This window comes from Rhea americana, unplaced genomic scaffold (assembly GCF_003343005.1).
Source record: "Rhea americana isolate MKP2758 unplaced genomic scaffold, rheAme1 scaffold_222, whole genome shotgun sequence".
Classification (NCBI taxonomy): domain Eukaryota; kingdom Metazoa; phylum Chordata; class Aves; order Rheiformes; family Rheidae; genus Rhea; species Rhea americana.
The window spans coordinates 928,849-954,062 of NW_028186337.1; the positions used below are offsets into that span (position 1 = coordinate 928,849).

Here is a 25,214-nt window from a genome sequence, read left to right on the forward strand (position 1 = left end):
ATGCTGACGTGGCCGCCTAGAGTCCCCCGCTGCCTGGGAGAAGGGGAACCGTACGTGCACCACATAGTAGGGCTAGGAACAGATGAGGGAAACACGGATCTGTTCCAGATCCTAGGACATCAGACGGTACCCGATGCGGCAGAAGGACGACCTCCTTCATGCCTCCTCCCCCCGAGCACAGGCTCTCGTTCCGAGAGGCAAACCAAGCATCTGCGAGAGCCTTTGCGGGCAGGTTCCCAACACATGCAGTGATGGCAGGCTGCCTCAGAAGCCACATCTGATACAAACAGGCATGACGCCAGGATGCCACCATCACAGCAAGACGCTGACACGCAGGCGCTTGTCAAAAACAATAAACGAGAGATGGCAAATAGTCACAGAAAAGCACAAAGCGGGCCTCAGCTTCGGGAGAGCAGAAGAGAACGGAAACAAAGAGAAGGCCATCTTCTAGGCGATGGAGGAGCTGAAGGAGCAACGTCCCCACAGCAGCKCAGAAGACAGGGGCAGCACCTCCGCTTGCTACAGCCTTGGTGCCCAGCTTGAACACCTCAAAACCAGCTACAAAAGCACCAGCTGAGAATTAGTCCTCAGCTACCTCCTCCATGGCTCACACAATTCATCCTTGCACATGTGCAGCGATCCCTGAACCACACGCCCAGACAGGCCCTTCCAAGAGATTTGCAAAGCTAGCAGAGCCTGGAAGTCAACATTTCAACCGTAACACCTGAGCAGGGCATTTTTATTTTCTTAATTTTGTGTTAATTCTAGTTTGTCCTTTTCACTGTAAAGAGTTCCCAGATTTCATGTCAGCTACTAACTCATCCCTCCTCCCGAAAGCYGGGTGAGCAGCCTGGCTGCTGCAAAGACCAGGTTTGTCACCAGCCAGAGGAATCCTCTGGAAAGAAAACCTGCAAGAGAGAGATAAGCAGCATCTCCTCCACTCATCAGAATTCAGGGAAAAGTCCAAAACAAATATTAATGAGAGGCACTTAGCTGCGCCTGTTYGGCAATCAATATTACACGACAAGGTACACAATCAGACCGCGCATTTCACGCCACCCAGGCGCTCGAGGTTCAGAAGTGAGGGGTCTTCTGCTAATCCCCCTCTTCCGAGGGAGCGGCGGCAGCTCTCCAAGCCATCTCCTTCCACACGCTCCCACTGCTAGAGAGGCAGAGGAACAAAGCTGTGGCTAACGTGGGCCCTCTCGAGCAGTTGTGCTTGATAATTGCATTCATCTTGATTAGCTAGACTCCTTTTTTTTTTTTTTTAATCTGCCCCTACCAATTATTTAAAAATATTGCCCAATTTGCAGGGCTGGTGCATGCTTTGGAGCCTTTCACAGCGCGYGTGCGGTCTTTGCAGATGGGAGGTCCCGGGGATTGTGGCTCAGGAACCGATTTACCTTGCTGCATTTATGCGCTAAACTCTCATCTGTCATTAACCCAGCTTCTCCTACAAGTTGTCCCTCCRGGGAGCACCTCCCGCGCCCACGCGTGAGTGGGGGAAGCGGCGGGGGGTGCGATGGGGGGGGCCGGGGCAGTGCGCGCGGGCTCCTCCCGCCTCCCAGCCCGGTTCCCAGGCGGGCGYTCGAGGGTGCTTCGGCGGGTCCCGCGGCGCTGACTGCGGGGAGAGAATGGCTTTCAGCTCAATTACCCTTCACATTCCAATTCCATAACGCTCCGATGAGGCTTTTTAACCAAAACCAAAAAAAGCATGTCTGCCGCAGCCTGGTCTCGAGCGCAAACGTGCAGAATGGACGTGACTCGCGGCCCTGGCCGCCGGCTCGCGYGACGCCTGGCTTCTCTCTCCTCCCGCCTGCCCACCTTCCCCCAGCTTTCCCAAAGGCCCTCTCTAGGGTCCCTCCTCATCTGCTCTTGGGGAGCAAGCTCCACCTCAGCCCTTCGAGAGTCTCCAGCTGAGCCCCCACGGCCGTTCCCGGAGACCCCGCTCCCTAGAGACGCGGGATCGGCGCAAGCAGGAAGCACCATCGCTCCGGAGACACGCAGGTTCACCAGAACCCCGCGCGTCCCACAGAGGCAGCTCAGCACAGCGAGGCCGCTCAACTCTCCCCTTTTCAGGGGCGTTTGCAGGAAAGAAAATAACGCAGTGAAGGATTTACTGCTTCATACAACTAAAAGCAAAAAATCAGCCTGCCATCTTCGAGAAAATAGCTGACCTCCTACTAACACCTTCTGAGCAGATCAAAGATGACATGCTTGCACATTGCAAAACACCGGTCTGAGACGATAAGGCAGCGACGAGGAAACACAAGCTTTGGAGGCACAACCTTGCTGAGAAGGTACTGTCGGCATGGCAGCTAAGGGTCACGCACGCTTCCAGGGCTCTCCAAACCGAGGCCATCGAGGCAGAGCCCTGAGCCCTCCCAGAGGCATTTCCCTGGGCAGGCACGAAGGCAACGTTGTACCTGGCTCGGAGGGCACTGGCGGAGGCGAGCAGGAGCTCAGCATCCTGCTGCACAGCTACGCCAGGCTGGCGGACCAGGCTGGCCTGTCCGCTTTAGAGGCTCAGCACATACTCTGCCTGCATCGAGGGGGACCAAGCGCCAGCTTTCTCCTAGCTCACCCCCCGAAACTCACGTAGCTCTAGGGTCTGAGCAGGAGTTTATGTRCAACGTAGACCTGCTCAGAGGTGATGCTGTAGCTGTGCCTTGCAGGGTGGAGACAACCTCACTCGCGTGACTCCTGGCTTTTAGCACCAACACCTTCTTTCCAGCTAACTGCAGCACTTAGGAGCTTGTACCTGAACTAAGAGCCTCTTCTCAAAATCTCCTTCCCCAAATGCACAAAATACACATGAGAAAACAAAACAGCCACTGTCCCACTGTCTCACCAACCGGCTGCAACCCCCTGCGATGCTTCGTGGGCCATCAGCGAACCACCGCGGTGGAACAGCTCTGTGCTTCCACCATCTCAGCCCACCCTCCACGGTACGACCCCGAGGGGAGCGGTTCCTCCTGGGAGGCGCAGGGCAAACGTAAGCCTGCACACAGGTGTGCTTTCAGCGCRTTTAGCAGCGTTGTTTTCAAGTACTGGCTCAGTAACTCCTCACTTATTTCCACAGGAAAAATTTGCTACTTAGCATCGGTTATTTTACATCTTCCGCTCTTGGTAGCGAGCCTAGAGGCGCTGGAAACAGGGAGCGCGGCGGCTCGGCAGTGGCGCGAGCGCGGCATGCCGCGGCCCCGCTGCGCCCGGGTAAGGACCGGGCACGCACGCAGGAAGCGGCGGCGGCGCCGAGCGCCGGCCTGGCAACGTAAGAGAAACCATATTCTACGTTTCCACAACAATTAACGACTGCCGTCGCCTAATACTGAGCGAAACATCGTTCCTAGATCAAATTCCTCCCATTTGTAATGCAAATAGTCGGAAACTGATACAAACAGTTCAGTTAGCCCATAAATATTTTAGAAATAAACCAGACTATATCCGTTTATATTATCAAAACGTACGAGCGGCAGTAGAAAGTTTCCATATGACCTGCCATGCCTTGATTTAGGCTGCACAACTGAAGAGCCAGCCCCAGAGCAGCTGTCACTTTGAGTAACAAACTGCATTACTGCRCGGATTAAAAAAAAACATACGTATGTATATATATACACACACACACTTTTACTGAATGCTCTGTGGCTGCCTTACACCGAGCTTGTGCCACCTGCAAGCTCCCTTTGCAGCCTGCACGCGTTAACAAACCCATTTCCAGGGCCAGGCGCGCTCCCGCCGTCGGCCTCGAAGACGACGACGCACGGGGAGACGAGTAAACCAGCTGCAGAGGGGCTCCGTTGCAAACTGGGGGTGCRACCACCGCCGACTGCCGCGAGACACCAAGGGGCTTCTCGGGCTTTCGGGACAACATCGGGACCTGAGAAGAACGAAGAAGGTAACGCGAACCTGCCGGCTAAGAGGCTACGCGTTCGTCAGCGACTCGCTCCTCTGCCCGCTTGCGGCAGCGCAGCGTCCTTCCTCCTGCCGGGGACGAGGGAGAGACCTTGAAGCCATCTGCTGCCCAGCTGCGTAAGTGTAATTACGCTGGAAGGGCCAGGCTGCAACTCCCCGCGCGGACACTGCCGTTTCGCCGGGGGGGGGGAGGGGATAAAAAAAATAAAATAAATAAATAAATAAACCAGCCTTTGGGCCCAACCTAAACCGCTGCCGCAGCGAGCGGCCCCGGCATCRCCCCGGCCTCGCGGACAGGTCTCCGAGACGGCCACCGCCGCCTTTCTGCTCTTGCTCCCYGCAGCTCTGCAAAAGCCCCAGGCAGCATCTGCAGGCTCAGCACTCAGGAAGAAAATCACAGSGGGTGCGCGAGAGCAGGCACGCGCGCCGGGCTGCTCGAGGAGCGGGCGTTTTGCTCTCGTTCCCCGTTCTCCTAAGAGTGATTGCTTGTCTAAGTTAGCTCTCATCTTTCGCCTCTCTGTCTGAGGTATTCATTGCTCGGAGAATTCATCTCTGTGTCGTTTTTCTTATTCTGCCCCAAGACGATTTTTTGGCGCGGGGAGCCTCGTTTTCCCAGCACGACAGCTCCTCCACGGAGGCCCGGGATGGCCCGCTGCCCCGCGCCGCCGCGGCTCCCCGCCCCACGTCCGCCCTTGGCTCCCCTCGCCGCACCGCGCCGGCCGGGGCTGCGCGGCCGTTCCCCCTCCGTCCCCCGCCCCGCTGCCGCATCCTTCCAGAGGCGGCCCGAGCTCTGCTCCTGGAAATGACTGCTATCTCCAGGACACTTTACGCATTACTTCCACGCCATTTGGAGTTTTCCGCCCCAGTAGTTTCTGTTGCGTCTCTCATTTCGCTCCTTGGGCACGTGGCTTTAAAGAACCAGGGTCTCCTATTTCCCCGTGAAGCCAGACCAGCGACAGGGCTCCCAGAGGCGGAGAGCKTTTTCTTCTTTCCTCCCTAGGGAGCCCGACTTAAGGACGTCGCTCAAGGGCCTTTGGCATTCTCCACCCGACATCACTGACTATGCGGCAGCGGCAACAACGGCGAGATCCGCGCGCCAGTGACCTTCAGCGGGACCTTCCCAGGCCTAAGCCCCCGCGAGACCCCCTCGCAGCCAGGCCGCGGCCCTTCGAATCCTCCGCTCGCTCTTCTGCCCCACGGCACAGCTTTCCCAGCAACCTTTCGTCCTGGAGTCGTTTCTGCGTARCTCCCAGGCGCGCGCCCGACGCGGGCTGCGCAGAAACCTTCCGCCCCAACGCGGCGTTGCAGTCGCCGCACCGTTTCCTTCGGGCGCCTTCCCCCGGCGCTCGCAGAGAGGTGGCAGCTGACGCCCGGGGCGCTGCCAGGCGCCGGCTCTCGCCTCCGCGAGCCGCCCGCGGCCTGAAGCCGGGACGAACGCCCAAGGCAGCCCCCGAGCTTCCCCGTGCTTAACGGCCCGTTTACGTTTTGTTTGCATGGGGAAGTGGATATCTTTATGAATATTTACAAACTCACTCCAGAGCCGAACGTAGCCAGCGTGCCAACGCACGTGGCACCCCGCTCCAGCGATACCCAGAGGCACGTCAGAGTAAACTCGGTCTAATGACTTCTGCATTATTCAGCTCCTTCACTCCCGACCAGTTTGCGGGAGCCTGTTTGCCACTCTCGCGGGGTCTTTCTGCCCTTCCACGCAAGCACGCAAGACAGGAGACGGTCACTAGCAGAGCCTCTCGAGCCCTGAGGAAAAGGGACGTCCYGTGGCACCGCTAGCGAAATCTTGACTTAGCAACTTTCCCCACGTAAAGATATATTTTAACATTCCATCTCCCAGAGCGATACAGAAATAACCCCACCTTCGCGGACCAGGCTGGGGTCGAAAGGGGTGGGGAGCAGCCCTGACTTCTTCGAGGGTTACTGCTTTGCGCCTGGCGATCACAGACCAAGYGAAGCCCTCTCGGAGAGGCCGCCTCACCCCGCTGAGAGGTGGCTTTTTAACRGGCGGACAGCACGCCTGCGTCTAAGGCCGTCGAAGGGACGGTGCATCCTTCACAACGTATGCCTCTCTGCTTCCACGAGCTTGCTGCGCAAAGTTGGAAAGTAATCAAAAGTTGCCCAGAGATCAAAAAAAAAAAAAAAGAAAAAAAAAAAAAAGAAAAGAAATCATTCCACCAAGCTAGAAAGAAGAGCGTCGTACCAGAGAAGACATCAAAACAAACGCGCCGCACCCGGCCCCGTGAAGTCAGAGAAATGACCTGCAGCTCTGACCTGTTATCTTCCCAGCAAACTGTCCCCTTGTCCCCTTGGAGCTGACGGGGGCGGGCTTTGAAACCTGCCTCATCCCGCTAAGAGGTGGCTTTTTAATGGACGCTGAGCATCTTCCAGGTGGGCAACTCCAGCTCCTGCAGGGACRTTTTCCTCACTGAACATTCCTGCAAAATCCTTAACCTTCCCGGGCCGCACGCGTCTCCGTCTTTAGTCCCGCACACGCGAACGTTTGCGCGACGAAGCGCGCRGCTGCGAGGCCGGGTCACAACGCTACGCGCACAGCTGGTCGAGTAAACCAAAGCTGGCGCTCCTGCAAAGGCTCGCGCGCGCCAGGGCGGAGCGGGCACGGAGACGCTCGGCTACCCCCAGCAGACCCAACCTGCTCCTGGCCGACAACGCCTCGCAAGCGCAGCTTGAGCAATTAGCAAATTCCTTTGCCCTCTCTCTAGGAAGTTAAAGATAAATAAATAAATTTGCATAGGAAGCGCTGCTGAGGAGTTTGACACGCTGGCGAATTTTGCGTGCGCAAAGGCGGCAGAGGGAGGGTAGGCTAGGTTTGGTGGATAAATTATTCACCCTAAATTGTTTGTGCAGTTCTAAAGCCTACACAGAAGCGTAAGGGCAAAGCAAGAAGAAAAAATGAGAAAGGAAAAGAGCCAGCAGTGATTACAGGCCACTCTGCAATGTGGCTGGAACATCTTTCCTCTCAGTTCTGTTATCATCGCCTTCAATTTAAAGGCTCTTTATTTAAAGGGAGGAAAAAAAAAAAAAAACCCGAAAGGTGTCCGGGCGCGTGCAAGAGCATCGCTAATGCGGCTGGAGCGGGAGCTCGCGCTCGTCGCAGCTGCTTCGCATTCGCGGCGGCTGGCCCCGCGGCCGTCGCAACTGAACGATACGAGCCCCTGCAGAYGCCCAGGCAGGATGGCAGGGAAACCGATGTAATTACCGACGTTATTACCATTAAAGCACAATAATAATTTTAATTACAGCTTGGGCTTCGGGGGGCCTTTTCCCCTGCTCCTCTGGGCCCCTGCTCACCACCGAGCGTGGTCCCGTTCCAGGCYGTGTGATAGCACCGGGCAGCCACCCTCCCTTGCTTTCCCTCTCCCCCCTCCAACACCTTTCTGTACAATTAAGAAAACAACCATAAAAAGCATTGCTTCAACCACACCAACATATTAAGGACRAAAACGGTGACCAGCGGCTTGTGAAGGCCCAATCCCAGAGGCAGGATCCCCAAGCAGGAAGGGCTGCTGTTGATGGCAACATGCTTGCATGCCTCCCAATCGAAATAAATCGGTAAACCAAGGCMGAGTTCAGGAGATGCGACACCTGCAAGCTGGACAGCAGTTGCCTAGCCAGTGCTGTGCTGCCCAGAAACTTTTCTTTCTATTTTTAAGCTCCTTTTCCACAGTCCCTCACCGGCGTCTGCTTAAACTCCCATGCTCAAGACAAGACAAGGGCAGGAGATAGCTCAGTTCTCCACAGACATCCGCCAAAGTGGACAACTGAACATGTGAGCGGAGGGGGAAAGCTCATTTTTGCAAGGCAGGTACAGATTTTAGCAGAAGACAAGCATGTGCCAACAGGTTCACAACAACCACATCTCAGCCCTACTAAATGCCTTTAGCCTGTGGGATCACAGGCAACAATTTGGCTGGGCTACAGCTGACAACACTTTCCTGAAAGGTCTGGCCCAACCATCCGCAGCGGCTTTTCCAGACCTTTATCACAGGAAGGGGAAGTCAAAGACCTTCAGCCTGGAAAATATCTACCAGCAGTGCCTTGCTACCTCACGGGCTCATGCCAGTGAAGCTTAGAGATGACGTATGGGCCTCTCTGCCCCTCTCGCGCAGCTCGATAGGCGGATGGTTATAGATGGAGCGGATGCCTCTGGACAGCAGAGCCTTCTCATAACTGATATGCCCCATCAAGTTACAGGTGCTTCTTTTGGTGCAAGTGTCACCTCATCGGTGGCTGGTGCACTAAATGGCAGCCGGTGGCTTAAARCACAACTGAGGACAGCTTTCTGCTGGAAGATGTAACCCAATAATATGTATTACTTTATAAATCACTCAGTGCATTAAACATAATGGTAGGAGGAAGGTGGGGAGAACACTGGAGAAGAGAAAACCTCTGCTGGAAGCCACCTGAGGGAACATCTGGTCAAGAAATGAACAGTTAAGGGACCCCTCTGCAGCACGTGAAGAYTGCTGATGCTCCAGGGTTGAGAAGACCACAACAGTCTACTTTTTCCTATTTAAAAGCCRAACTCCGAGATCCCCAGAAACACACTATTTGGGGCAGGGGGAGCAGAGCCGGGCGCCCGCAGGAGGGGAAGCGCCGAGGGTGCATCCAAGAGGAGAGCGAACCCTGAAGGTCAGGGTAGCAGGCACACGAGCGGCTAACTAATGTACTCCAGCAGCCCCACGGGGCACACGCACAGGCAGACGTGTCCTAGCAAACTGGAAAGCCATAAAAGTCTATTACAGCAAATCAAACAGCAGTCAGCATGACAGCCATTAGCCTGAAATGAATACACGAGAACTTAATGAGCTCTGTCGAGGCCAGCTTGGTGAATTAAGTTGCCAAGCCTAGCAGGATTCCCCTTTTCCTTACAGACTCGAGCGCGGCCGCGCTGCCTCGTTACAATCTCGACAAGCGGATCGCGGGCCCCCTCGCCCAGACGCCACGGACGATTGCACCGGAGCGGCGCCCAGCGCACGCGGCTTCGCTCGCGTTTCCGAGCGGCTGCCGGGACGCGGCCGAGACCGGACAAGGCAGAGACGAGCGCTGGGCGCTCAGGGCCGCTGCGACGCCGAGGACCCGACGGGTAAAYGGGACGTCCTCTTCCGCGGACAGGCTGCCCTCTCCCCCCGTCCTCACGCTAGCAGAGGAAGCGCAACCCACGGCCCATGCCCAAATAAATCGCCTTCTCAAACCAAGCAGGCTGCACAAAACACCAGAACGGATATTTAGGAGCAGCATTGTTTTTAAAGGTCAGTTTACTTCGCGTTCCATTTATTTATGCGCGCTCTTCTTTGACTTTCCCCCTGCCACACAATRGCAGCGAGGTTTAAATAGCCTTTCTGTTGCTGCTCCATTAGCCAGGACGACTGCAAATCGATACATCCATTTATCTCAAAATTAAAAAGAGAAAAACCCTCATTAGCTGCCAATTCTGCACAGAGCTACTCTATGCAAAACTGCGCTAGCACTTCTGGCTAGCCTCTTTYCCATCCCCAGGCTCCCAGCTCTATCTGTTCATCAGGTGTAGGCCCTTCGGCTCACGGGGGCGGTCTCTGAGACACATTTCCATACTCTCACCCTCGCTGGTCACCAGGAGCAAACCTCCCCCTGCCGCATCCCATTGCAGTAGTGCATGTTTTCCAAAAGTATGATGGCAGGTGTTGTCACCTTGAGACCCAGCCAACAGCCAAGCAATTTGGACAGAGCTCCCAAGCTCAGGCCTGAGCTGTCTGGGCACGGGTAAGGCCTGGGGACATTGTCATCTCCCACCACGAACAGCGCTCTGCTGAGCCGTTGGCTGCATCTGAGAGGTACACSCTGGCTCACAGGGGCCACAGTTTCTGAAGGATGCACGCCTCCATCCCACACCACCTTCAGCTTTGAGTACTTGCCGTCGAGAAACACGGCCTAGCAAAGTTGTCGAAAGAAGATGGCATCTCCTTCTTGATGCCTTCCAGGCCAAAAAAAAGTTAGTGACAAAATTCACATATCTTCCAAGAGACATGCATGCTCCTAGAGGTGAAGCCTGCCGGTGGTCTACCCCAGCCAGCCAGAGTGCAAACAGTCAGGGAGATGCTGGCAAGCAGCAGATCAAACGCTCCTGCTCCCTCCTCTTGCAGGCTGCAGCCCTCGAAGGTGCTCTTTAGGTGGAGAGGCTCTGTCCCCTCCTCTCTGGGTGCCTGACATGGAAACGCTATCTCCCTGGTAGAAGAACAGAAGTGCCTCCAGGASGCTGGCTGCGCGATGAGGTTGTGCCTCATTACCTCTGATCTGTGCCCTTGGTTAAAGATCRTGCATAGAGACGGCAGACTGGCACACGGCAGCTTATAATTAGATTAGGCCAACCTCCAAAAAAGCACAACTCCRAAGGCCAAGTAGCAAAGCTGGTGCATTGTGGGAAGTATCATGTTAACTACACCCAAAACTATTAAACATTCCTGGAAATTCCTCACGGCCGAACTACGGCTCACATGGAAAGGAGCGTGACGGGCRAGAGGGAGGCTTCGCGGCTCAGCTTCTTTTCCCTTCGTTTTTGGCCATCTCACCTGTCCACAATTCCCTTTGCCCGGCCAACCTTAATTTTCAAAACCATTACTAGACCTTTGCCCTCCCCGTTTCCCAGGCTTGACACATTCAAGTTAAAATCTGAAGTACAGAAGGGCTTAAATTTTACAGTATTAGCTCTCAAGGCAGAAGCGACAAGCCAGAGGAGATACAGCATGGCTGCTCCCGCTGTGTAAGTACCAGGGCTCAACTCGCCACCCTTTCCCAGGTGGGCATAGAAACCCGGTTTCCATTCATCTCCTCGTGGAGGAGGGAGTCCCCTTCGAACCAGACACTGTAAACAGCAAAGCTAGAGGTGAATCTGAGGGCAGGGGAGAGGGGAACACTGTCCTTCAGTTCTGCTTGCRTTTTAAGTAAAACTAGATGGAAAAAACATCTGGAAAATAGAAGAACAACAGAAACYGCGTCTTTGTGCTCAAGGAATCATGCTAGGTCACCTAAAAGATGCTTCTTGACCTCCTACATGCCTCTCATAGCCCCAGGGGGATAAGCCATGCATTTTCATGGCTCAGTCCTTTGCCTTTGTGGACCCCTGGCAGACAACCTGTCACGGGCAGGAGCTGCAAGAAGAAAAGACAGCTACTCTTCAGCTTTGAGGGATCCAAGCAGAAAAGTGAGAGCAAGGAGCAGTTTGTATTGCTTTTGCAAAGTCATTTCTTTACTGTTCATGCTGTAAAGAGGAGAAGAAATGGCTCTGACCCAGTGTCATCCTCAAAGGGAGGTTTCAAATGACACTGCGCAGAAGCAGGTGGTGCAAAGATGAGACCGAAACTCCTGGCCGATACATCACAAGCAACCTAATGAAGAAACCTCATCCTTGTGGCAGAGGCACAGGGAAAGATCAAAGCCCAGCAGCCAGCRTATTAAACAAACCATTGCAACGCAATAATTTGTACTTCTCAGTTACCGCAGACTGCTTGATTTCACACATATGTGCACACAGTTGACCTCATCTACACCYGAAGGCACACTCTGGGAACAACGGGCTGCCCTGGTGTCAGACAGAGAGGTTTCCTCCGCCCAGTTTTAAATGTAACGCCCAGAGTTCGTCAGTCTCTATCCTTCTAACACAAGCAACCACGCTCTACGCCACGTACCTGAAGTCTAAACTCAGGTCAGATCTATACGCTTCTGAGCTACTTGTGCTGAACTGAGCTGCCGGTGCAGATGCTTTCCTTGGTGGTACGATTAGATGCCACCTCCTTTGCAATGACCAGCATGGAAAGAGAGTGGCAGAAGGCTGTGGAATCTCTATTCCTGAAGATAGTCAACACTTCACTGGAAAAAGCCCAGAGCAACCTGATCTAACATGAAAATTACCCCTGCTTTAGCATAAGACTGGACCAGACGACCTCCTGAGGTCCTTTTTGATCTAGGTTACTCTAAGCCATCTTGGAGCAACTCCTGCTAGAGAGCTGTTTAAGGAAGCTATCAGCAATGGCAGCATCCTTCAGTCAAGCCTCTGCTGAAAACCTAACAGAGTTTGAAGGAACTTTTATTTCCAACTCAAGTTACCTCTGCAACAAGAGTTGTATTTCTCCCCTCTGCTCAAAGAGAGCAGCAAAAGAAAGAGACTCCTATTTATGGCTGTTTTCCAGCTTCACTCCTGACCCACGTTTGTCCAGGGAAAGAGATTACCTGGGCCGCAAAAGCTTCGAGCTCTGCGCCTCTTCTTCCACCTGCCTTTCCCCAGCACCCAAAATGCTGCCATTTTGCTTCTGCCCATTTCAGTCAGTAATAACTTTAGGAGATTTAATGCTGCACCTAAACCCAGTGATGGGTCAGGGCAGGATGACAGTCCCATACTTTCAGAGACCACAAAGAGTTTTCTCAGGGCCAGCTACTGCTGGAAGAAGAGTCATCATCCTCACGTAGCTGGACAGACAGCCCTGCTTCTGCCACCAGCTGGTGACAGCCACAGGACAAACTCGGCCACCGAGGAGAAGAACAGCAGAGCACCCGTCCGGAGAGACGGCGCGATGCCTACCTCCGGGATGCGGACGCTGTAGGGCTGGTTGTGAAACGTCGGGGCGTTGTCGTTCACGTCTCCCACTTGGATGTTGGCTGTCCCTTTGATCACCTGYGGCCACAACGATAACAGCGGGGAGCGAGCGTCAGCTTTAGGCAAAAATTGAAAAGCGAAAGCAAGCTCGTGGCTCTACAGCCTGCCTTTGGCTGAGAGCGAGCTACTGCCAGCGGTGGCCCCTCATCTGCCCTGGGGCCCCCAGCCCCCCAGCAACCACRCGCCGCACTCCCAGCGTCATGGACTGTGAAACGAGAAGTCACACTTACCCCCTGGCTGTCACTGACAGAAAATTCAACCGTGAATTCTGACTTAGTCTGAAACGGAAGGAAAAAAAAACCACACATGTAATTAAAGATTCTGTGGTGTTTATCTGCAGATGGCAGGCTTGGGACTTTTAGCCAATATTATTGCATGCAAAATACTTTCCGGACCTTCAAGAAGAAAAAGGGGAGCTTCAGTGCAATTACCACGTGGAGAACAAACGCTCAGAAGCGGTAGCAACGCCAGCGGGGCTCCGGCACGTTTCAGAGGCGCGGAGAGCGGCTCTGCCCCGATCAGTAGGACGCAGGGGCTAAGGAACCACCTCCCCGCCTGGCAGCCGAGCACTTTGGACAGAGAACTGCACCCCAGTAGATGAGGGATGTGTTTTAACCTTCTCCAACACGCTAGTGAGCCCCAGCGCTCTCTGCACGCCTGCTCGGGGCCTGAGTCCGCTGTGGTAGCAGCGGGAAGGAGCAAGTGCAAAGCAGGGAAAAGCAGTTTTCCGCCCCCAGCCTGATAGCCTACTGCAACCTGATGCCAGCTGCAAGACACAGAAACCATGCAGAAAGTCCAGGAAAAGTGGTATAATTAACTTTTATCTGAGAGGATGCTACAACTGTCTCTCAGAGGGCATCCGCACCTTGCTGCTGCTTTCCCAGCTTTACCTGCCACACCGCAGTGCCTGGGATGTTCTGCAACTGGGGACACTGGGATGAGCTCATGGTCTGCAGTACGAACAGGATGATTTCCCACAAGGCAGAGGGATTAAAAAAAAAAAAACCCAAAGTCCCTACCAGGCACCTGGCATTTGAGCAGCGACAGGTACTTGAGAAACACAGCGAAGGAAGGACCAGAAAGCAAGCTCAAAGCAACCCCATGCTCTGCAGACACCGTTCATTTTTTTTTCCCTAATAAGAACTGCTTAGGGACAGGTGGCCTCTGGCCTGCAAGACAGGAGCTCGGCTTGCACTGCGGTTGCTCCACGTCTGCATCTGCCCAGAGCACTGGGTGTTTCAAGCTGCAACAGCCTTTCGGAGCTGTTGCCTTGGGGCAAAGTCTGTAGGCAGAATAAGCCACCCAAACACCACCCYCCTCTGCCCAGCAGTGCCACCACGAAGGATAGAGAGAAAGGAGAGAAGAAACAGTCTGGTGAGCATGTAGTAAATAAATTAAAAAGWTTTTTTTWAAAAAAAGACAGAGAAAGATGCCCCATGCTAATTGCTGTTTCCACTCTTCATTTTAGCTCATACTTTTTTTGGACTCTTCTAAAAAACTTTTTTTCTTCTAATCTTGGTGGGAACAAAAATCTTTAGAAAACTACTTTGCCTCTGCTAGTTTGCTCTTCTCTCTCCTACTCTATTTTCCCTTCTCCTATATTGCTTATCCTGCCATGACCCCCTCTACCTTTACCATCCTTTTTTCCTCTCTGCTTCTTTCCTSACCTCTTTTCTTGCAGAGTTTTCTCTTCCCCTGACTTTTTGATCACTTGCGACCAGCATTTTCTCTCTYGTTCCACCGCCGTCCTCTCCCTCACATACCCTCCTCCGTCCTCCACCACRAATTCTCATTTACACCTTGTCCATGCAAAGCCGCCCGAGTGAACACGCTCACCCCCAGAAGGKCTCTTCTGGGCAGCACAGGCTCCCCAGCGGGCACCAAACACCTTCCCGAGGGGCATCCAAATCTACTGATCGCCCTCCTCGGCTGAAGCTGCGCTCCTAAGTATTGGGAAATGTAGGCGTTTGAATTAGCGATTTATGGCTCACGCCAGCAGCTGTGGGTTGGGGGAGAGGGGCAAGGAAAGCGCTTTACGTTAATGGATTTTATCTTCGTGATGACGACGCTGCTGCTGGCAAGGGAAGCGCTAGGCACAGGCAACAGGAGCACTGGGGAAATTAAGCGCATTGCTCAAGCCCTGTAGTACTTTCCCAGTCCTACCGGGCTCCTGCCCAAGCGCCTTTGCTACCTGTGCCACCCCTTCTTCCTCCTCGCTCCGGAAAGGCAGCGAGGGCCAGGGCTTTTTCCAAATAGGCACCTATACAGGATACTCTGTATCTGTACATCAAAAACTGCTCTTTAGTTAAGGGGCATAAAACCGCATCAAGGCAAAAGTCTCACCAAATTTAGCATCTGAATTCACAAGCTGCTGAAAAGACAWGATGGGAGTGACTAAGCAAGGGGTACTTTGCATCTCTTCACAGACCATTTTAAATGATRAAGGACCTCTCAGACTATGGGTTTAAAGGGGGAGCCTGGAAGTTTCCCTGAACTGCCAAGCAGCCTGCGCTTTGCTAGCTCATTTTCATTTATTATTTTCTTTACTACTGACTCACACATGTTATTCTGGTTCCCAGTTCAGCACTTAGCTGAGACTTTTTCCATCCCSCAGACTCCTCTGGCAGAGGAAGCTTCCTGCAGAAAGCAGCATTACCTCTCTGTCCAAGGGTTGCCTCAGCCAGACAACACCGGTGACACTCTCCACCGCAAAGAACCTGCTGGCCTCCTCCCCGACTACGCCAAACACGAGGGGGTCGTTGTCCAGGTCCCGAGCCAAAAGCTGAGTCACAGATGAGCCTGGGAGAAAAAGAGAAAGGACAGATCAGCCCTAAGACGACTGAGGTACGTGTGCCAACACATCTCCCAGTTCTTGGTTTTATCTCTGGGCCACGAGTAGAGATGACACCTTGACRCTGAACTCCATCGAGTTGTGAGAAGCTTTGTTTGTGATATGGTTATAAACCTGCTAAGGACAGCGGGGAAGAGGCACCGCATCTGCCATGGTTGAGGTGGGAACGGACTCAAAGAACAGGACAGACAGTGCAAAGATCCAAGAGCAAGGGCAGCTTGAGGCATCCTCATCCCTTCGATRTGGGCATGCAGAAGCGACATGGGTTCAAGTTACAGTAGGTATGAGATTACAGCCTCACTGGGCTGTGAAGCCTGCTAACTGTTACAGCATCTCCCCCTCCTCCGCTGAGAGCCAACACCAGGGAATGCAACGCTTCCRTGTGAAAAGCAGTATCCCAAGGCCRAGAGCATRGACACMATGCTCAGGGATGTCTCCCTAGTGAATAAAAGCTTGTAGGTTCAGTTGGGCAAGGAGACAGACATCAATTTTTATTTATTTAGTTAGTTTTTCATGGGGCAACTGCAGCAAACGCTAGCATTTCTGGTGTTCGTGGAACCCACATACCCAGAGAACATGAGAGAAGCTGGGATAAATCCATCACCAGCTTTTGCCAAATCCTCTTTGAAACCACTTCCTGCAGCATCAGAAAAGCCCAGCCCAGCCAACAAAGTCCTYGCTCTTCCCCCTCCTAACAGAGTGCCACTGTAAATGTCTCTTCTTGCCTTCTTTTGAGGAGCTTTATTGGGATGTCCCCCCACCAGAGGGGGGCTGAACCTTGTAAAGCTGCTGCATGGAGCTGTGCTGCTCCTGTCCATGGACTCCATGCAGGTCCCACTGCTTGGTCACCCCCCCCACACACTCAGGCAGAATGACATCTACTGCTCTGAAAGTAAGGRGCAATTGTCATAGTTGGAGCCATATTTTAGCCCATAAGGAGGACCACCTCAAATCCTTTCAGTCCTGTCCAYGACACTTCAGAGCGCAAAGTCTATAATACCCCCTGGGACAAATCGAGGGCATCCTGCAGCTCCTTCTGCCACGTGATCCTGCTTCCCTGCTCTGGCACATCTAGACCCTTTTCTTCTCAACAGGGTCAGCAACACTCTCTGCAGCTGGAGACCTGCCCACGATACACCAGAGAGCTGCAAAGGCAGGGAATATGAGACTTTGTAGCAGAACATTCATCTAATCGTCACAATAACACCACTAGTAACAAGGCAGAAGAGGTAAAAGAATTAACAGTGCAAARATGAGGGGAAAAATACAAAAAAGTACAACAATAAAAAAAGAATACAAAGATGAGAGTGAAAAAGGAGGAAGATGATCACATGAGGAGGACAGATCCTTAAGTCCTCAAATTCATGACAGATAGYAACTCCCATGGATAAGCTTTTAGGTGAGCAGGCCCCCCACAACCCCCCAAAAGCTGGCAGAGAAGGACGGTGGTCCACTGATATGTTAATATTTAATCAGCCTYGGAATATCAGGGAAGTGCCACCAGACTAAAGCGCTAATATTATGGCAGTATTCAGAAGGCAAGCTGAATGACCTGGGCAATTATAGAYTGGTTAGCCTGACATCAATCACAAGAAAAATAATGGAAAAGCTGATACAAGATTCCATTAATAAAGAATTAAAYGATAGGAATATAATTAATGCCAGTCAACATGATTTTATGGAAAATAGGCCTTGTCAAACAAACCTGATTTCATTCTTTGATGAGATTACAATTTTGGCAGATAAAGGTAACAGCAAAGAAGTAATAGACTTTTGTAGGGCATTTGACTTAGCACTGCGTGACTTTCTGATTAAAAATTTAGCACGGTACAATATCAATAACATGCACTCRAATTAAGAGCTGACAGAACTCAAAGCCACCAACCGCTGATGGAGGGAGCCCCTAGCACGATCGCGCAGGGTTCGGCGCCCGGGAACGGACAATCGCTGCCGACAGCTCCGGGTGACGGGAAGATCGACAGCGCGGCAAACGAGCGGGACAACCAACCGGGCAAAATTTCTATCAGAAAAGGGAACGCAAGTTTCTTTAAAAAGAGCAACTGCGATTAACTACAGGGGCAGGAAGGGGGGAGCAGAAATCTAGCACAGAGGTTATGGATTCCCCTTCTCTTGACATCTCCCAAGTCAAAAGCAGATGCTCTTCTGGAAAGCACATTTCAGTCATACTCCAGCTAGTCTACTCAAATTTCAGTGCTTGCAGTACAGAGGGAAATAGATTTACTGAGGCCCTGACATTCGTGAATGAACAAGAAAGGGAGGTGGACCTGGGCCTGTTCGTATCTCACAGGGTGAAAATCGCTGTGCAGTCCTCAGGGAGCATAGATGGAGGTAGCTTTTGCTCTCCAATGAAATAGGTTTGCATCCAAAAAAATCCAAAAGCAATTGGCTGATAATCACCACACAATAATTAGCTTGGTATTTCACCTAAGGCGTCTAGGAAGTTTCTGACAAAACACCAATTTGAGTGACTTTGTGCAAAAGTACCAGACTGGAGGAAATCTGAAACCACCCTTAGCAAAGCTTTCTGTGTCCTGGAAAACCAGTAAGACTGAGAAATCCTCCCTACCGCTGACAGCCCTATAACTAGGGCAAGATAAATCCAGGGTCCTAACTCTAGTCTGCCAAATTTAATGGGAGGAACTGACTTTCCCTTGATCAACAGGGTGTTTGCAGTCCTGGAGGGAGCTGCGTGTGCGTCCCTCCCTCGCTTCAAACCCCAAAAGGTCTCGGTTGCATCCCACAATGGAACAGAAACATCTTAAAAATTCTGCTGAATAGGAAAACCGTGTCCCACCCAGTTCTAATCATAGTTGCATTCATGTTGTGTGTTGCAAAGCCACTTGCATGAAAAATTAGCTAGGAAACGAACATTAACTCTTCTCTGTCCCTTTGCAGCACAGTTACCTCCCRCTAGCAGGCAGTTTAGTTCCTAAATTCAAGATTACTCAGAGCACAACCCAAGGCAGTGYTGGCCTGGCAGGCGCCACGTGCATCACCCCACCTGTACTTCTCACTCCTGCCAGCCTGCAAACACGCAAAGCTTGGTCAGCATGTCGGGCATGACTGCTCTCAAGTCTCAGTATATCAGGAGCCCAAAGACCAAGGATGGGTTCAGTGGGTTAAAGAGGAGGAAAAGCAAACACACAAGGAACATTCAGAGCCTGTACACCCCTCATTTTGTCTTTTTGTGTGTGTGTGTTTTTTTTTAATTGATACTAGAAACAAGAAGTCTCATCAGGACATAACTAAGGGAMCTTTGTTCAAAGTCTAAGCTGTTTTGTTATTTTGCTGTATTGGAAGAGAATTCTATCTTAAAAAAAAAWCTCCAAGGCAAGGCTCTGAAAATTAACAGCTCTTTCACTCATTCCCATACTTGCCTGGCAGCCAGTAATCGCCATCCAAACTTACAAGTACCTTCCAACTCATTACGGAAGAAGAGAAACTCACTCACACACAGGTCAAATTAAGCTGAAGATAACGAGAAACAGATTTCTCAAAGGAGCACTGGGACTTCGCAGTCGCCTTGTCATTTGTGGTTCTGCTCTTTGCACACTTTCGCAGACCTTSCCCCGGGCGGGTGCTGAGCCGAGGCGCGTGGCGCAAGGCAGCAGCGACGGAGGGCTGCAGCAGGGCAGGCGGCAGCCCTTCACCGCCCGCGGTCAGGCGCCGGCTCTCGGGTCCAACGCAAACGTTAGTGCGAGCTACCTTCCAAGGAGATTCATGTTCTTAACTCTCCATTTTTTTAATCCTATTCCCCCCCCCGCCTCCACCTCAATCTTTGTGTTTCTCTCACATTTATTCTGCCAAGGGAGGAGCAGCAACCAGTTGGCTGGCCCAAGGGGAGCACGTGCACAGCTGGAGCACAGGAGTTGAGCCATGACCACCTGCCAAGAGATCATGAAAAATGCAGGACAACCACCAGGAAGGTGCAGCTGTCCCACCCATAGGTGGGAGCKAGACCTCATGCAAGCTCCTAGCTCAGCAACGTCAGCTCTGCAGCTAGACTCCAAGCTCTTTCAACACAAAACAGAGGTGACCGCTCTCGGAGAGCGTGCAGACGCYGGGCAGCCCCGTGGCCAGCACGAACCCGGTATCAGGGCGGTCGCAAAGCGAGCCAACGTGCGGCGGCTCTCGCCAGGGCTGAGCCCAGACACAGATGGAGCAGCCTCCTCGAGCCCAAGCGCCACRCGACCTGGGCGAGAGCTGAGGAAAACAGGGACAAATTATCCTTTTGCAGTGCAAAGTTATAGGCTCCATTTGTTTCCCCTCAGGAATCAGACAGGGCAGTTAAGTGTCTTGATTCCACCGGATAATCACAATTTATCTTGTCTCCTTTTGCTTCCTTTCTCTCAATCACGGCTACTTCTCCCTCTTGCTCGCACACACGTGGACTTTCTTCTTCCTCCGAGTCCTGAACTTTGATTGACCTCAGGCTTTCTTTTTTTCTTTCCCCTCCTCTTGCTTTCTTCCTGCTAGGAATCTCTTCCAGGCTTGGCTGCTTTGTGGGGTGTAGCTCTCCCCCCTAAGCTTGAGCTCCTGCCTCAGCGCCTTGCTTTCAGCTGTCAGCCTAGGTATTTCTAGCACAGAAACGAGGCAATTTCTTCCAAGAAACCCCACGGGCTGCCTTCCATCCCACCACAAGCGGAGACCTCCTGATGGGTCTCGTCTTCCAGCATGGGATGAGAAACAACAGAAAGGGCCACAGGGAAGCCCCATTGCTACAGCGAGACGTGGACAACCCGGGATAGAGCGGGCCGGGCCAGGGACCTTTGGACCCGCCGGTGCAGCCGCCGAGGTGTTGCTTACACCAAGAACAGTGCCGACGGTCCATGGCCAACACGCCGGAGTGGCTTTTCCCGCGCTGTTGGCGACGCTGGATGTTGGGAGCTGCCCGGCCTTCCTGCGCCCAGCTGCCCCGCGTGCGGTGGCTCCGGTTAGCCCAGCTCATCGCCGCAGGCCGGCCTCCGACGCGCTTCGTGTCAGGGTTTGACGGATCTGATCTTGAAATTCAAACCCTGTTCTTCTCATCCATCACCTGCTCCCTTTTCTTCTCCTGTAATTCATTTTCTCTTTCACCTTTCAGGGAAAAAAAAAAAACTACAAAAAAAGAGGCCCTTCTGTGATGTTTTCCCCAAGTTTTTTTTTTTTTTTTWAAGATGAAATGTCAATATTTCTGTGCTGCTGAGCAATCTGACAACATGCCACCTCCAAGCAATGCAAGGGACAGCAGGGACAGCAGCTCGCTAGCGAGGAAGTAGTAAAATCTCGCAGCAAGCAGGAGACCACAGCAAGCACGAGAYGATCCCGCAGTTTGGGAAGGGCATTCGTCGTGCAGAGAGGAGCAGTCCCAAAGCAGGCTCRGGGGCACCCCGCTTCGCTCCTCCTCACGCAGCCACCCTGATCTCCGTGCCACAGCCAAGGACCCTGGTTTGGGCTCGCAAGCCGGGTCCAGGTCCTGCAATTAGTTATTTTAATGGAAGAGTCGGTGTCAATACAGAATATCCATGAACAGATCTGACAGCCAGCAGTAAGCCTCAGAAAGCCCATTGCCCATCTTCATTCCCCGCTAGCTCTCACRGGGATGTGTCAAAGGATGCTTAAAACTGTTTAAAAGCAAGAGCACAGCAGTGATTAAAACTCGGAGCATGCCTGGGACAGCCAAGCATTTGCTCTGAGTTTTACTCCGCTATTTTCCGAACAATTCAGTTAACTTTACAAGGGAACTGGGAGGGGGAAAAAAAAAGAAAGGGTAAATTGAACTTTCTTGACATCATCATTAAAGTAAACAGAATGCCTCTCCCTACGGACGCTGCGTGCACGGCCACTYGGCTGCTCGCCCGCACTGCTCCGCCTGCCCAGGCAAAGAAATGGCAYCCTTCTAATTAAACCCAACACCTACATCAACGCGGCGAGACGGAGCAACGGCCCTCCATCAACCCTCAAACGGGTTTCAAAGCACGCAGATATCAAGCAAGGTCTAAACCAGTTTAAGAGAGGCCTCAGTGCCTGAAGGCTGGAAGCTGCAGCCTTTGCTCGCTCGCCGGCATCTCCGTGGCTTGGAGGCAGCACTCGGTTAACAAACTCTCCCACCRGGCTGGTGCGTTGCTGCCGAGATCACCCAGCGGGGTCCACTTTAGCGCAACCACGGCACCTCCCAATCTGCCTGCTTTCCCTGGGGGAGGGGAAAATTGCAACAAAACCTAGACAAACAGTACCTAAGTTCCTACTGAGGCAGTTAAACTATTTTGCTTGCTTTCGTTGACTTTGGTATCATCTTTTTAGCAGTATAAAAAAAAAAAAAAACAGGCAAACAAGTCAATTCAGCGATGCCATGCTCTCCTTCCTGCTTGCCTGCTGCTCCTGCCCCTCTGCAAGCCCCCAGCTGCACTAAAAATCTCACAGGGCATCCCTGGGACAAGGGAAAATATGAATAGTTTGCAAAAGCTGAAAGGAGTTTTGCTTCTTTTTCTCCGTACAGTGGCTAGGAAAAGACCGTATTAGCGTGAAAGAGGGAAGTAAACACAACTGCAGCCCCAAACTGCGAAGGATAGAACAACAGAAGAAACACTGTTMGAGAAGGGGTCCAAGTCCGCTCAGATGTGAAACCCAACACGAGAAGGGTTCCCACCCTAAAAAGCACCTCTTAAAAAACAATTTCCTCTCCACACTGCCTGGGAGCCTCATAATTACTAACAATGATCACAGACCCATTCATTTTACCCTAAAATTAATACATCACATTTGGAACGATATCACCTTAATTTATCACAAGATTTATGAAACCGGTACTTTTTCTAATGAGATTTATGCAAATTCTGCTCCATCCGTTGTTTGCGCCATAAGAAAGTTCCTCCGCAGAAGCGGCTATGTCAAACAGTCTCATTCRCTTTTATTGATATCTGTCCTTTACCTCTTCATCCCCGCCACAGTGGAGGAGAGGAGCGGAGAGGAGCAGAGCCCCTGGCAGCCAGGGCGCGATCCTGCCGCCTGCTCATCGGCCCAGAGCACGAGGAAAGGAGCCTTTCTCYGCGGGCAAGGATGAGGTCTGCAGGTGAGCCGACAGTTCCAGGCACTTCAGGGGAGATGTTTTAAACTAACTTTAAAGGAAATTAGCTGGTGCTTCACTTGCACCTTTGCTTGAGAAGGGTCAGAGAACAAGAGGAGCACCAGGGAATGGTGAAATTAATGTTTTTAGGCTTTCCAGAAGTCTGTACTCAGTAAACTTGAAGAATAAATAGAGAAGGAGAAGCTGGATGGTGAAAAAAAATCACCAAGAGAAGCATAAGCAATGGGTATCATGGAGTTACAAGGGAGGGCATAGGTGAACTTGAAATTTTACAGCAGAAGTGTAAATCGAACTAAAGGGAGGAATGCACAAGACACCTTGGCAGGTGAGGAAAGCATTTGATGCTGTGTCTTACAAAGCCCTAAYAAATTAATTGCTTTAGTCATGAGAGCTGTGGCAAACAACGAGAGCTCGCTGAAGGACAACGCACCGAGGTGATGATACTCCTTCTCCCTTCCAGCCAGCATCAGCTCACAGTCAGACTTAAGCCCTCCCTGGGGCTGACTTCACCGTGGACAGTAGAAGGGCAGACTGTAAAGCACTGCCTCCAAGCACAGTGAAGCTTAAGACTCAACCCTGGTCTTCAAGAAACTTTAGGGGCATCAGCAGTATACAGTAGGCTGGATGAGTTCCGGCTCAAAACCTTTTTGCGCACTGTCAACTGCAAATTCACACAGAGATCTCATCAACATGTGCACAGCTTAGCCCAGGAGGCAGGAAAGGGATTCTGGAAAAGCCTAAATATTACTGGCAGCCTTGCCAGCATAGATCTGCAACCCAATTTCAGTAGCTCTCGGGGCAGGGAGGAAGGCAAGTCAATCCAGCAGTAAAACTAGCAGGGAGACCCAGGTCCCTCTGGGAGAGGAGCAGGGCTTCTCTCCATTCCGAGAGGAAAGATCCAGGCCAAGGGCCCCTTTGCAGGAAGGACTAACCAAGAAGCAATTACTCCAGACCGACCAAATGGCCTCTGGGCCCCTGCCCAGGAGGCAGTGTTTTTCCAGGACCAAGCAATATATCCTCATTGGAGAGCAGAGTGACATGGAGAGCTTGGGATAAAATTACAGCTCAGGGTGGAGAGCTCTCTGAAGGGTTGGAAACACCACGCCAGAAACGCTTGGCCTTACGGACACCTGCCAGATAAGAGGAGGGAATAGCCCGTGCCCACGGCTGCTCCACTGTGGGAAAGTTCAGTCCACCGAGGGGCTCATTCGAATGACTTGAAAGGGCTCTGGCCAGCTGCCCCCGGAAAAGGCGTCCACCAGGGACGCCTTACAGAAGTTCCACATCTGTAAATGCACAGTCCCTCCCGTCCACATGAGCCTGCTTTCTGGCACCTCCGTTAACGTGGCTCCATACAGCCTCCTGCCCACTGCTGAAACACCACAACCCTCCGTGCACACGCCCACTAACTCCTCCAGGAAAATCTAGCTAATACAGTCTTGATTAATATTTCTGACACAAAGTTTAAACCTTAAATCCATAGAATATCCTTTTCTAATTAATTTTTGAAATAAGAGAGAAACAGTCTAGAAAGAATAAGGAATATTTCCTTTGTTCCTTCTCTGTCTTTTCCCAATCTCCCCATCTCCCTCCAAGAAGAGGAGATTTCAGTTTCTAACTAATTAAACAATCGTAAGATCAGAGGAAATTGTCACAGGTACCAGCAAGGAAGAAAGATGCCATCTGCATGAATATCATGCCCCAAAGAAAGTGTCAGTGATGGCAAGAGCTTCACCCTCTCAGCTGGAGCCCATGGTCCAACTCCCATAGACTTCAATCCTTTGGACAATTGCAATACGAACATCCTTTCCTTAGCTCAATAGCTGAGGACAGCTTTGCTAGCTTGGCCCATCCATTCATCCTCTCCCCAACAGCTTACAAGCTTATTTGGCAAGTTACAGCCAAACACAGGAGAAGGATTTGCACTAYGTAAGTAAAAAGTTCCTATGTATTTCATGAAAATAATAGCTGAACTGAAGAAAGCTAGGTGCCTCTCCCGAGGATCACAGTCCCAGCTGGCTCACTAGCACAAATAAACCAACCAACACAGTCAGGGAGCAGGTCATCCCACTCCTCTCAGGACAACCAAAGGTTGAAGAACACRGCGAGACCTTCCTACTGCAAGTTTCATCAACTACACAGGGAGTCCACATGCCTTRTTCAGACTAAACCTCCATCACTGAATTTGGCAAACCAAACCCCAGCCCTGGGAGACAAGTTTTGGGGAAAACTCTCAAGGAATCCCCCCAGAATGATTAGTCCTTGTGGCAAACATGAAAACAATATGGATTTTGAGGGTCAGAAYCACATGGCTGGGGACGTTCTCTTGTGACTGATGTTAGCTTACAACACTGTGCTTCCAAAAATGACAGTGAATTGTCAAAGCGATGCAAATTGACCACAGGAGTTGTATGCGCAAGCAGAGACATGGAAGCAGCAGTACCACAGTGCTAGAGTCAGTCCCATTCAGGGAACAGAAGGGCAGAGGACTAGTTTTCCAAACAGAGCTAGGAAAGCTTGTGTTTAGACTGCCAGCTGGCAAGAACYGGGATAACAAGAGATTCCTGACCCTGCATGGTGCCATGGTTCCTCTGGCAAAGAGCTTCGCAGGGCGGAAGAAACAGTTTGAGTGGGCCATCTGTTGCAGCCCCACTTCTGACTGCCAAGAGGCATCTTGGGAGTGAGCAGCCACARGACATGAG

General features: G+C 52.0%; 1 protein-coding gene across 1 annotated transcript in view; it reads right to left on the reverse strand.

Annotated features, from left to right (window-relative positions):
- CDH23 (cadherin related 23) overlaps positions 1 to 25,214 on the reverse strand; it is a 203,670-nt gene that overhangs the window by 136,634 nt on the left and 41,822 nt on the right. Inside the window, exons 4-6 of the mRNA XM_085305569.1 lie at positions 15,231 to 15,373; positions 12,805 to 12,852; positions 12,500 to 12,592 (exon numbers count right to left, since the gene is read on the reverse strand). Coding sequence (XP_085161695.1) covers positions 12,500 to 12,592; positions 12,805 to 12,852; positions 15,231 to 15,373 — 284 coding nt within the window. The remainder of the gene's footprint in view (positions 1 to 12,499; positions 12,593 to 12,804; positions 12,853 to 15,230; positions 15,374 to 25,214) is intronic.